At 43.3% G+C, this 13,900-nt stretch overlaps 2 protein-coding genes across 3 annotated transcripts in view; one reads left to right on the forward strand and one right to left on the reverse strand.

Annotated features, from left to right (window-relative positions):
* Positions 1-1,284, forward strand: part of bub1bb (BUB1 mitotic checkpoint serine/threonine kinase Bb) — a 70,763-nt gene extending 69,479 nt beyond the window's left edge. For both annotated transcript variants that reach the window (XM_073040275.1, XM_073040276.1), the window contains 2 exons: positions 236-342; positions 952-1,284. In XM_073040275.1, coding sequence (XP_072896376.1) covers positions 236-342; positions 952-1,129 — 285 coding nt within the window. In that variant the 3' untranslated portion in view covers positions 1,130-1,284. The remainder of the gene's footprint in view (positions 1-235; positions 343-951) is intronic.
* Positions 1,285-1,879: 595 nt separating this feature from the next.
* The window catches only part of LOC140725176 (sushi domain-containing protein 6-like), a 54,083-nt gene continuing 42,062 nt past the window's right edge, over positions 1,880-13,900 (reverse strand). The window contains exons 3-6 of the mRNA XM_073040277.1: positions 13,457-13,654; positions 7,522-7,660; positions 6,098-6,498; positions 1,880-5,039 (exon numbers count right to left, since the gene is read on the reverse strand). Of these exons, the coding sequence (XP_072896378.1) occupies positions 5,014-5,039; positions 6,098-6,498; positions 7,522-7,660; positions 13,457-13,654 (764 nt within the window). The 3' untranslated portion in view covers positions 1,880-5,013. The remainder of the gene's footprint in view (positions 5,040-6,097; positions 6,499-7,521; positions 7,661-13,456; positions 13,655-13,900) is intronic.

Consider the following 13,900-nt stretch of genomic DNA (forward strand, 5'->3'; position numbering starts at 1 on the left):
TATTCATTGATTTATGATGGAAAGTTCAAATCAGTCCTTTCTATGGTGCATTTACTAATTAGGTGGTACCACCTCTTCAGATTTGCAAATAAATTGAGAATGAGGACAAATTTGCAACATTACTATTTAGATGAAGTAAAGCTGAATAAAATGTAGTTACTAACCTTATTCTTTTGAATCAAAGATGAAAGTAGAAAACATGAAATGTTTGAGGAACTGTCATTGGCTCTTGCAGGTTGATCATTTTGGGATTGCAGACACAATACATTTTCTGCTTTTTGGAAGACATTTAGATATTTGTAAGGAGGATTCAATATGGATTCTCAGCCCCGCATCTTGCAGGTATTTCAGTGACATTCCATTTTATTTTTTGATGTTTATGTCATATTTTCTTAGCAGCTTGACATTCAGCTTTCCCCCACCCCCATAAAACTTTGACCCAGTTACTGTTGTATTTAAAAAGTTCTCACATCACTGAGACTAAGAAACAAAGCAGACATTTAGATCTTCCTTTGCTACCACGTAATACATTAGTGATCAGGGATGCAGCCCATATAGTGATTTTTTTTTTCTGAGTTTCAGCCTATATCTAATCTTGTTTTTGATTAAAGTACTAATTTTTTTCATTTAATTATAATGGCCTACTATTTTCTTACCTCTGCTTCAATGTAGCAATCTCACTTTGAGTTGGAATGTTGAATGTTTGAGCCCAAGTCCAGATTCTTGAAAATGTACTCAAGTCTTAGTTCAGAAGGAAGATTGCAGTCTCACTTTTCTATCCTGAAGATGAAATTGAATTATGACCTTGTGTCCCCTCCCAACTGAATGAAAACTACCCTTTCATATCTAGTCTAGCTGCAGGTTCCCACATTTCCTATATCTCTATGTATTTTCTTGGCTAAATGCATTTTCAAATCTGAAATTTAATTATAAACTTGTGTATTCCTCCAGAATGGGCTCACTGTACATGGAGTTATGGAAGAGTTTCTTTGAAAAGATTCTAAATGCAGGCGATGCACCTTCTATCTCTACATTGAGTGATTTGCAACAAACAGTGAGAGAAGCCATTGAACCTGATTATGAAATCCTGTGGAATGATGCATTCACGGCAAACCTGACACCTACATAAAGTACACGAATATTTTTAAGAGCACAAATTCAGAGCCTGGTTTTTATATTTTGTAATTGAATTAAAGTCCCATATAAATAGATTTTCTGCATTGTTTCCATTGAAATTTACTTTTCATATTAAAAATGTTTTTCCTGTGGTCCTTTTCCTACAAACAGTGACCAAGTATTATTGCTTTCCTCAGTTTGTCCTACATGGATTATTAATTAAGAATAGTGCCTGTTAACCATGTGCTTTTCTAGAAGAAACTGTTTTAAAAGTGGGATTTGTATTTATTACAATCTATGCTGCTAATTAGACCAACAATGTGAAAGACAGCTTTACAGTAGCATTGTCTCCTATGTTCATTTAGAAAAAGTTTAGCATATAATAAAAACATTTCATAACTAGAGGTATTATTCAAAAGGTGCAGAAAGCAGATAGTGCTTGGAAAACTTTATCTGTTGAAGCATGCACAATTTGGAATTTTCTCCCAAATGACAGAATCCTGGATCTTATTTTAATTGTGTCTAACTGGTACTGCACACAGTCTACTTGCAGGAGTAGACCAGAGCAATACATTGAAACAGATTTTCAATCTGCATACAGTGTGCCTTTTGCAGTACTGAACTAGGTCCACAAAGACCTTGGGCTTCAAGCAGGGATTTAGGTTGTGGGTTGTGCTGACTGAGGGATAATGTTTAACTTGCTGCTATTGAACACATTTCTGCAGTACAAATGGACAAGTAACGAAACAAAGCGCACAATTCCTCCTGATCATCACCTCACTTAGAGTAAATTTATTTAGAAATGCAGTTATATACATAGTACAATTAAACTTAAATTAACTTTATACAAATATTAAAATACTATCTTGACACCCATTGCAATATACAGGATTCCAGAGAAACCTTAAAGCAAAAGCCAAAGAGGGACAGGTTGAGTGGCCAACACATCAACCAAGCACCACTCCATTACACGAACAGGCAAGTTACAGGAAACAGTGCCTTTGTCTCTGTATCAGCAGCAGCGAAGCACCACTACTGTACAAAACATCCTCTTTCATGAGAAATGGAGAGAACGGGTATATTCTGTTCAATGCCCTCCTCTATAGACAAAAGCCCAAGGTACAGGGGGTGTTACAAAATAGATGGTTAATCCAAGATTTGGATGCGTGTTCACACTAAATCTTGGCACAGGCACACACGCAAACAAATCCTCTCAAACATCAGCACTGGATAATGGAAACACTAGTTTTCTAGATAAATTCTACAGCAGGTTTGATATTGCTAAATGTGGATGGGGTGTAGATGTCTTCAGGGCATGGTGAAAATGTAGCATTTACTACCATAAGGCATAGTTGATGAGAATGATAAACTTGAGCAATGAAGTGCTTGTGGGATTATGTGAATATTAGCAGTAGGCAGAATAGCTTGTGTGCAGGATAAATGTTGGCATGGTCCAGCAGTAGTAAATGATTTTCTGCAATTGTTCCAGCTGGTCTGGAGTTTGGGTAAAACTTATTGTACTTGATAGGATGAAGAGCAGCTGTACGGAATGTTATTCTCTTCCCAACACATTCAGCTATAAAGCAAAGAACAGAAATAGTGCCCTTAGATGTACAGAAAGTCATTGAGGGGTGTGGAGGCTTCACAGCAAGTACCTATTTAAATATGGGCTTTGTAGAAGTGTACAATATAGACCATTTCTTTAACCACCTCCCACATTTAATCTCTGACATTTCCCCTCAACTCTCTCTGCCTTTCTCTACCATGCCTTAACCCATAATGTGTTCAAAAGGATTAAAAAAAATATTGTATGGTAACACTCCTGTGAAGCACCCAAAAATTATTTCACCAAATGAGCAAATAGATGCTTTGTTGAGACAATATTTTAAATATTGTCTCAGGTCCACAACTTGCATCCGATGTTGCTATGTGACCTGGAATCCCAAATTCCCTAGCCCTTTAGCTAAAGTGAAGGCTAATGCAAGTGAAACACACACAGACACACATACACCATTCAAGTCAGCAAGGCAAAGAGATTAAATATATAGATTCCCACTTTCCCTTTTATTTACACCGTACAAAGGTGAAGAATATCCACGGGTATTTGGTAAATCAGCCATAGAGGATTACAGGCATTGAGTGGGGGAGGGCAGGGATTTCAGATATTGATGCCCCAGTCTCAGCATTCTCATTAGTTTTGTGGGATCAGCTGAGAGATATGTAGAGTGAAAAAGAAAGTGAGACATTGAGCACTCTTGGCACTGAGCCATGGCTCAGTTGGCAGCCTTTCACTTCAGTCAGATGGTTGTGGATTCAAGTCCCTCTCTAGAGACTGGAGCATAAATCTAGGCTGAACCTGTACTGTGAGGTTTAGTGCAGAATGCAGGTGATATGTTAGATTAAGCTACCTTCTGCTGTCATGCATAGGTGTAAAAAATTCAATGTTACTATTTCGGAGAAAGAAAGCTACATAATAGAAACCAATGAGTATGATCTCAGTGAAAAATGTGTTTGTAGTCTAAAGCCCAAAGTACTTCATTGGGGTAAAATATTTGAGACATTGTGGCATAATGAACTAAACGCAGGTTCTTTCAGTTGAAGAAACTTGCCACTGACCCTGGTCCCTAGATGCACATTTATTAGACAAAGCCCCTGTTTGGTGGTCACCTGCTGAAATGCTGAATCTTGATTTGCAAAGCCAAGTCCAGCTTATCAAGTGGTAGGAGTCAGGAAGGGGTAGAAGTTTATTCAGCACTGAGCAACATTCTCCAGAGATCTCCCACTGAACATCCCATCTACATGTTCACCCTCACAAACAAGGTGTGTTTAATTAATTTCATTGGGGTTCTCAACTGGGAGAGCCTAGTAGTTGGATTAAAGTGGGAAACTATTCACTTTGGTAGGTAAAATTGACATTTTTTAAGATGGTGAGAAGTTAGCAAACATATAGAAGTTTGTGGTTCATGAAATTGAGAAAGTTAAAAGTAGGAGTTAATAGTATGATGCCTTTATTGCAAGGCAATATAAGTACAAGCGCAAAGACTATGCAAATATGCTGGGCTTTCACCAGTACTGTCTCTGGTTATGGAGACCTACTCAAGGAAGAACAGTGTTAATTAATTCCTGGGATGAAGTAGTGTCCCATGAGATTGATGAATACTGAATGAGAGATGAGTGCATTGAAACAAGCTGGAGAGCCCAGACTAATGTTGTCTCAGGAAAGGTTCAGGATCAAGACATCAAAAAATTACTTAGAGGGTTCTAAATCTTTGGAATTCTCTAGCCCAAAAGGCTAAGGATACGCAATATTCAAGACTGATGTACAATTTTTGGATGTCAAGGAAGTCTGGGATAAAGGGGGAAATCGTGCAACGAAGTGGATGGGATACAACATCACTCGTGATCCCACTGGATAACTGTATTCCGAGGGGCTGAATAGCCTAATGCTGCTGCTGTTTCTGATTAAGCATTCAAGAAGCAGCTGGAACTTGGCTAGCCTAACACAAGTGGACTGGTCTGCAGCCGAATAAAGTGAACACAAGAAAGGTGCCAAGGACCAAACCAGAAAGTGTGGTTAAAATGCACAGATCAATTAATCGCCCACCATGGAACCTCAAATCCAAACCCTGTATTGCAAATATTAGACCCACTCGTCCTTTGCTATACAGTCACCCCTCTCAAAATTAACCAGTGTGAATAAAGGCAGCCTCACATTCACACTGATTAATTCCAATGCAGAATATGCCTAGCACAGAACTTGCCACTGTCACATTCTTGTCATACAAGACATCAGCAGGCGCTCCTGCGAGGGGTCTTGAAGTAGAGTGAGTCAACTGGAGGTGGAGGATCAAGTACTGAAGAGGATGAAGCTGAGCACTTTACCTCACGTGGATTGTGTTAAGCATCCTTGAGCAGTGGAATATCTGAAAGGAGAGGAAATAAGGTTTGAGTAAAGAGCAAATGGGTGAAGAGACAAGCTAGCCATTCATAACTTTATATGTTAAGGAACAGCCTTTTCCCAGACAATTACTGTAAACTCCAGATCCAAACCCTAAGTATCACTATCTTCCTCCATTCCCTATCAGCAGACATGCCCAGTTCCTTAGCTCTGGAATTCCATTAATAATCTGTTGTATCCTCATCTTTTAAAAAAAACCTACCTATTACAATAAGCCTTTGGCCACCTTGCATCTGAAGTAGGATTATAGATTCAACCATCATAGGCACAACCCTCCTCACCATGAGGACATGTTCAAAAGGCAATGCTTCAAGAAATCAGCATCCTTTACTCAGGACCCTCTCCATTCAGGACATGACCTCTTCTCTTTATTTCCCCTCAGGGTGCTGGTACAGAAGCCTAAAGACCCACAAATAATAATTTAGAAACCTATCCTCCCCTTCTGTCATCAGGTTTCAGAATGGCCCATGAACACCACCTAGTTGTGTATTTTTGCACTGTACTGGTGCTGCTAAACAACACATTTCACATCATATGTCCGTGACAATGAATTCTGATTCTGGATTCTGACCTCTCAGTAACAGTGGCCAACATTGAGTTAATGTGACAAATCTGAATAAATTCCAAATCTAACTCACCCATTCCTCCCACACCCACTGATTTCCAAGGTTTCCAATAAAGAGTAGCCAAACTTTAAGCCCTCTCTGAACTAAGCAACCCACCAGCCCTGGCCTCTTGTACACTCTCTACAATTAGTTTCAACATCTAAGCCCCTACAATTGCCGGGAACTCCAGTATTCCCTCCCTAAATCTCTCCCTTCCTTCAAGAGTCCCTGAAAGCTCAGTTTGCAGTCACCTCTCCTAATGCAGGGATGTGTATGCTTCATATCAGACTTGTAGCTCCTTAGATGGTGCCCTGAGGCGCACACTGAGATGTGAACCAAGCCCTTTTACGTCTCACGTGGGGAGTCCTAGTCATCACCTTCCACTGAGCTAGAGAGAAAACAACCAGGAGCAACTTACCATCAGCAGATCCTGTGGGTGAGGCGAGAGACAGAAGACTCTGAACATCGCTGCCTTCTGAAGTGTCTGAAGACTGCGATAGCCTCAGAGGAGACCCGCGGGGTGCGATTGAATGGGTGGGGATGGGATGGTGGATCAACACAGTCTCTGAGCGGCTGGTGCTAGCCTGCACTTCGCTCTCCTCGGAGTTGCCTGGACACGGGTTGGTGCTGGAGGCTGCTTCCCCCAGCTCCGGGTCACTTGCCGTCGGGCCCTCCGCCAGGACAATCTGGACACGGGAGCCAGAAGGTGCAATGGCCGCGCCCGAGCTGCCGTAGACAGCTTCTTCGTAGGAGGGCAGCGAGACGGGGACTCCATCCACCACGACGGACACCTGGTTCCCAGACACTCCCTGATCTCGTCTGCACACACAAAGCATGGTTAATTATTGTCACCTCTACCTTAGGAGGTTGAAACTTGATCCACAATTACATAAATCAGTACAGGCCCTTCAGCCCACAATGTTGTGTTGACATTTTAACCCTTCCCTCCCACATAGCCTTCCATTTTTCATCCATCCACGTGCCTACCTACGAGTCTCATAAGCGTCCCTAATGTATCTGCCTCTACCACCACCCCTGGCAGTGCATTCCAAACACTCACCACCCTGTAAAAAACAAGAAACCTACCTCTGACATCATCCTTATACTTTCTTCCAATCATCTTAAACTCATGCCCTCTCATATTAACCATTTACGCTCTGGGGAAAGACACTGGCTGTCCGCTCTGTCAATGCCTCACACACCCCTCAAATCACCTCTCATCCTCCTTTGCTCCAAAGAGAAAATCACCATCTCACTTGGTCTTCCTTCACAAGATGTGCTTTCTAATCCAGGCAGCCTACTGATAAATCTCCTCTGCACCCTCTCTAAACCTTCCTTATCCCATATAGAACGAGGTCACTAGAACTGAGCAATATAATCCCAAGTATGGTCCAATCAGAGTTTTACAGAGCTGCAACATTATCTCATAGCTCTTGCACTCAATCCCCCAACTAACAAAGGTCAATTCAACCTGCGCCTTCTTAACCACTCTATTAACTTGCACAGCACCTTTGAGGAATCGATGAACTTGGACCCCAAGATCCCTCTGTTCCTCCACACTGCTGAGAATCCTACCATTAACCTTGCAATTTGCCTTCAAGCTCGTCCTTCCAAAGTGTTTCATCGTCCCTTCTGGAGATCCAAACACTCAGAACCCCCAAGGGCACTGAATCCCAGCCCACTAATATCCCACTGCAAAACCTCCTCACCATATCCTAGGTTTATTAGCGCCCTACCCTGCTTTGCCCCGTGCTCCCCACATCTCCATCCTGGCACCACCCCCCTCCCTCACAATCCCAGGCCCAGCCAATGTACTCTCACCCCAGCCTGCTCTTCACTCACCTGCTGTGGTGAAATGATTTCAGCTTTGGTTGCAGCAAAACAAATAAAACGACCAGGAGGAGGATCAGGGCAACAGAACTAGCAGTAGACGCCACAATCGAGAGGGTCGGCACTCCAATACTTGGCTCTGTCTTTTTATCTGAATGGAGTGGGTTAAACACCTTGTCAACATCTTATCATGTGACTATAATATTCAGCATAAAGTCAGTGATAGAGACTCTTGGCAGAGCAGAAACCCCACCCCCACAATTTAATAGACTGATCACACTAACAATGGCCAAGAAATAGAGGCAAGGCCAATCTGGAGCCAATGAATTTGCATGTTGTGTAGGTCTGGAGGTAGAGTATAACCTGAACATTAGCTTCATAGAGTTATAGAGACAGGTTCTTCACCCCACTGAGACCACCAATCATCCATTTACACTAATCGCATTCCATACCCCCCTCATTCTCATCAATTGCCCCCAGTTTCTCCACTCATCTACACACTTGAGGCAATACAGGGGCCATTCAGCCTACCAAGCTGCCCATCTCTGAGATGTGGGAGAAAAATGGAGGGTGTGGGGGAGACCGTGCAACTCCACACAGACAGCACTGAAGGTCAGGAGGGAGGCTTGGCCTCTGAACTGAAAACAGAAAATGCTGGAGATACTCAGAAAGGCAGGCAGGACACCAAGGAATGGCAAACCAAAGGCCCAGCATAAGGGAGTGAAATATGCGAAGGGGACCTGAGGAGACCAGCTTTCACCCAGAGAGAAACTGGATTCTGGAACACTGCCTGAGTAAGGCAGAGATTTGAGAAGAATTTAGTCAGGAACGTAAGCTCTATGATGTAGAAAGTTATGGACTAAGTGCAAGTGAATGGGATTAGTATGAATGGTTACATGTTTGCCGGCGAGAATATAGAGCTATAGAGCCTGTTGCTATGTTATATAACTCCAAAATATCACCCTGGACAAGGCAGTCAGCTTGACTGGTACCTTATCAATACCTTCAACATTCATTCCCTCCACCACTTGTATTCTTGTGTTTGCACTGTGTGTATCATTTATAAAGCGCACTGCCGTTACTCACCCAAGCTAGTCCCACAGTCCTCCCCAAACCCGTGATCGCTACTGCTGAAAAGGATAAGGACAGCAGGGGTATGGGAACACGACTCGCTGCAGATTCCTCTCCAAGCCGTACAACCATCCTCATCGTCACTGGGTCGAAACTCTGAACTCCCTCTCCAACAGCACCAAGCATCAATCTACCCACACTAATCTCACTTACCCCCAGTTAGTCTCAAGTGCCTGACCATGTTCTTAAATGTGGGAATCTCTGCCTCACCACCCACCCACTCCAGCAAGAAAATGGTTCTCCACCAAGTTCTCAAGGACAACGAGGTACAGCGAGTAAATTCGACTCCAGATTCCAAAAGTGAATATTAAAAAAAAAGAAACTATAAATATAGTCAGTCTGAAGTATTATTTCTGCTTTTCTATTCACAAACGCTGCCTGACCTCCTGTTTATCCCCAGTATTTTCTGTTTTTGTGTGTGCTTTCCAGCCAACTGCATCTTATTAGTTATTGTAACATCACGACAATGAGAAACAGCATTCAATCTATCGTGAAGTAAACCTGAGACAGAATGAGAACTTCTCATGGCTGATGGCTTTATGAGAAAATGTCCCTCTTTGTTAAAGGAAACATCCACAACAATTCACAGCCTGAAAGAATGAGACAGTACAATTCCAGCTGCTCACAGCCAGCAGGGAGGCTGTCAGTAATATTTATCAGCTGAAAAACAAAAATCAAAACAAACTGCAGATGCTGGAAATCTAAAATAAACGTAGAAATAAGTATGGAATGCTCGGCAGCTCAGGCAGCGTTTGAGGAGACAGAATCAAGAGTTAACATTCCAGGTCAGTGATATTTTGTCAGAATTAGGAAAAGTGATGGCAGGAACCAACAGAGACTGAAATGACATAAAGGATGTACGACACAAACTGGGTTCAGGGCTTCAACACAGGCACAAAGCTGACCTGTCTGGAGTAGGTCTGAGGTTCAACAATCATTCTATCAAAACAATGAGTGAATGACTTTACTTCCTAAAACTAAGTATACGAGCAAATTCAAACCATATAACCTTATTATGGGGTGGAGATGCATCTTTACGAAAGGAGGTGTGAGGTGCTCTTTCTCTCCGCTAGCCTGCAGGTGACCCTTGGGCAAGGTGTAGCACCTGCTTAGCCCCCGCCCCCACCCCACCCCTGATCGGGTTACACGAAGCAATGGGAGCAGGTGATGGATGGTCATACGAGCAGTTGCAGCATATCACAAGTAGTCCTGGTTACGTGACCACTGACGCAAGCACAAAATCTCGAAAGAGTATCGATAATGGCTGGGGTAACCCGTCTTATAAAGACCCCGCCCAGAAGGCGACAATGCCAAAAACACTTTGGTTGAAAACTCTGCCAAGAACAATCATGGTCACTGAAATCATCTACTTCATATGACACAGCACATAATGATGATGAGGCTTATTAAAAGCCCCGAATAGGAGGTTGTGCTGTGAGGGCTGAGCAAGCTGTAGCAACTTGGAGTATGAAGCCTTGTGCTCGACTGCTGAATGGTCTGTCACTCGTTCACACACCATGACTGAAAGAGCAAAATCTGGGTGTGTCAATGCCAGGCTACACTTGCAATCTTAACTTTCCTTACAGATTTTCACCAGGATGCATCATTTCAATGTGCTCTCATGACTCAAGTCGTTTGGGCTTTGTCCGTGTACAAGTCTGAAAGAAGTCAGAATGGAGATAGGGAATGAATGAGCATCAGCAACTCACAGGAACTATCCTGGGCTCAATACATTGATGCAATTGTGCAGAAGGCAGGCCAGTGGCTCCACTTTGTTAAGTGTTTGAGGAGATATGGTATGTCACTGAAGATTCTTATAAATTTCTATAGACATAGGTGGAGAACATGCTGACTGGTTGCATGACAGCCTGGTATGGAAACTACACTGCACAGGGTTGTGCACTCAGCCTCCCCACCATCATGGATATCTTCAAGAAGCAGTGCCGCAAGCAAGCAGCATCAATCACAAAGGGCCTTCACCATTCTAGCTGTTCCCACTTCTCTATATCATCACGTAAGGGATACAGAAGCCTGAAACCTCCACTCTACAATTCAGAAATAGCTTCTCCCCCTCTGCCAGCAGATTTCTGAATGGTCCATGAACTTTTGAATACTATCTCATTGTTCCAGTTTTCTTTTGCACCACCTGTTTAGTATAGTAATGTTTTTGCACTGGTACTGCTGGTGCAAAAACATCAAGGCTGACATTATGTAATCCATGATAATAAATCTGATTCTGATCTGAATGGAAGGCTATAGAAAATACCAAGCTCTATTGCAACCCACAGCTGCCAATCTTACTCAAGTGGACTGTCATCCCAGACTTTGGTCGGGAGATGAACAAGAGAGGGTTAAACAGTAATCTGCACCAAATCATCGGGCTTTGATGATGGTTGTAAAAGTACATGGTCTTTCATCTCCAATTAATCACCCATGTCTAATGAAATCTCCATGTCTTTTTGAATTAATTTCAACTAAAGTGTGAGGTGGTACACTTTGGAAGGACAAACTCCAAGGCAGAGTACAAAGTAAATGGCAGGATACTTGGTAGTGTGGAGGAGCAGGGGGATCTGGGGGTACACGTCTACAGATCCCCGAAAGTTGCCTCACAGGTAGATAGGGTAGTTAAGAAAGTTTATGGGGTGTTAGCTTTCATAAGTCGAGGGATAGAGTTTAAGAGACGCAGTGTAATGATGTAGCTCTATAAAACTCTAGTTAGGCCACACTTGGAGTACTGTGTCCAGTTCTGGTTGTCTCACTATAGGAAGGATGTGGAAGCATTGGAAAGGGTACAGAGGAGATTTACCAGGATGCTGCCTGGTTTAGAGAGTATGGATTATGATCAGAGATTAAGGGAGCTAGGGCTTTACTCTTTGGAGAGAAGGAGGATGAGAGGAGACATAATAGAGGTGTACAAGGTATTAGAGGAATAGACAGAGTGGGCAGCCAGCGCCTCTTCCCCAGGGCACCACTGCTCAGTACAAGAGGACATGGCTTTAAGGTAAGGGGAGGGAAGTTCAAGGGGGATATTAGAGGAAGGTTTCTCACTCAGAGAGTGGTTGGTGCGTGGAATGCACTGCCTGAGTCAGTGGTGGAGGCAGATACACTAGTGAAGTTTAAGAGACTACTAGACAGGTATATGGAGGAATTTAAGGTGGGGGGTTATATGGAAGGCAGGGTTTGAGGGTCGGCACAACATTGTGGGCCGAAGGGCCTGTAATGTGCTGTACTATTCTATGTTCTATGTTCTAAGTGATTAATACAATGGTAGGGAAGCTGGTTTGTTATAAGTGTAACATGCTGTAAGGTTTCACTGCTAATGTAATGGTTTCTCTGTAGCAGCAATGTTTGGGTTATGACTGGAGATAATGGGGTTTGGAATGCTGGGGCTATCCAATGAGAGAAATGTTGTTCTTTCTTAAAACAGACACAAGAGATTCTGCAGATGCTGGAAGTCTGGAGCATCGCACACACATGCACAAAATGCTGGAGGAATGCAGGAGGTCAGGTAGCATCTATGGAAGGAAATGAAGAGTCAATTGTTCAGCCTGGACCCTTCATCAGGACTGGAAGCAGAAGTCAGAACCAAAGGTTGGGGGGAAGGTGCTACCAGGTGATAGAGAAATCCAGCTGAGAGGGATGTTAGATAGGTGAGGGAGGGAGAAGAGGCAGAAGAAAGAATCTGATACGAGAGGACAGTTGATAATGAAATAAAAGGAGGGAATTGGGGATCCAGAGGAAGGGCAAAATAAAAGGGGGTGAGAGGGACAAAGGAGTGAAGGAAAACAAATGGGGGGGTGGGAGAGTGTTTATCTAAAGTAGGAGAAATCTATTTCGATGCCATCAGGTTGCAGATGACCAAGATGAAATATGGGCAGGGACTCTCTGCCTTAGCAGCAGGTATTCTTAATCACCAAAGCACATTATTCAGGCTAGTTATCCTAGCATAGTATTGAGAGAGTGCTGCATTGATTACAACACAAGATCTCATGAGTCTGTAAAACCTGAGGTGATTATGGAAAAGGAAAGAACTCTCCCTACTGTCTCAACTTTGAAACTGGGAAGTGAGAGGCAGGGTACACCCCGAGGAGAAGATTACCTTCCAGGTCAGTGACTTTTTAAATCACAAATGGGAAACTGAGCACAGGAAAGAGCAGATTATCATGAGATTGAACTCCTGATAACTCCAGAACTCTGTCCAGGTTGTGGACAGAGCCCCAATATACTGAGTATATTGACTGGCTGCATCACAGCCTGGTATGGAAACACCAATGCCCTTGAATGGAAAATCCTACCAAAAAAAAAAGTTGGATACAGTCCAGTCTATCACAGGTGAAGTTCTCCCCACCAGTGAGCACATCTACACGAAACATTGTCACAGAAAAGCAGCATCCATCACTAGAGAACCCAACCACCCAGGACATGCTCTCTTCTCGCAGCTGCCATCAGGCAGGTGGTACAGGAGCTTCAAGCCTCAGACCACAAGGCTCAAGAGCAATTAATATCCCTCAACCATTAGGCTCTTGAAACAAAGGGGATAACTTCACTCGCCCTACTACTGACCTGTTCCCACAACCAATGGACTCATTTTCAAGGACTCTTCATCTCATGTTCTCAATATTTGTTTATTTATTTTTCTTTCTTTATTTGCTCAGTTTGTTGTCTTTTGCACACTGGTTGAACACCCAAGTATGGTCTTTCATCAATTTTGTTATGGTTATTATTCTATTATGGATTTATTGAGTATGCCTACAAGAAAATGAATGTCAGGATTCTATATGCTGACATACATGATATAAATTTACTCCAAACTTACCTTGACTTAGTCTGCAGCTGACCTCCATGGCGGGCTCCCAGTCTCCACCCTCACAGGTCAGGTACTTGTAGTCTCCCTTCAGAGTGTAGCCCTCGTGGCAGAAGTATTCGATGACCGTTTTGGCCTCGAAGTTGTTGCAGGACGAAGGGTGGCAAGCAAAACCCCCATTTTCCGGCTGAAATGGGTGTCGGCAGTTGCCTGGGAAGAGAGAGAGAACACGGGTCAGAGAATGCAGGAAACGGATGGGGTGGTTTGTGACGGCTCTTTAATATACGAGCTGGGGAAGGTTGGAGCTGGCTTCTAGAGTCCTGACTCAGAGCCTCACCTATGCTTCTTCAACACCCCCCACCACCCCTCAGCTCCATGACTCTCAGTCCCTCTGGATCAAGATCACGGAGAAACCCCTCCCCCACCATCACCTCCCTCAGCCCCTCCCCAGCTGCT

The sequence above is a fragment of the Hemitrygon akajei genome, chromosome 3, assembly GCF_048418815.1.
Source record: "Hemitrygon akajei chromosome 3, sHemAka1.3, whole genome shotgun sequence".
NCBI classification, from domain to species: Eukaryota; Metazoa; Chordata; class Chondrichthyes; order Myliobatiformes; family Dasyatidae; genus Hemitrygon; species Hemitrygon akajei.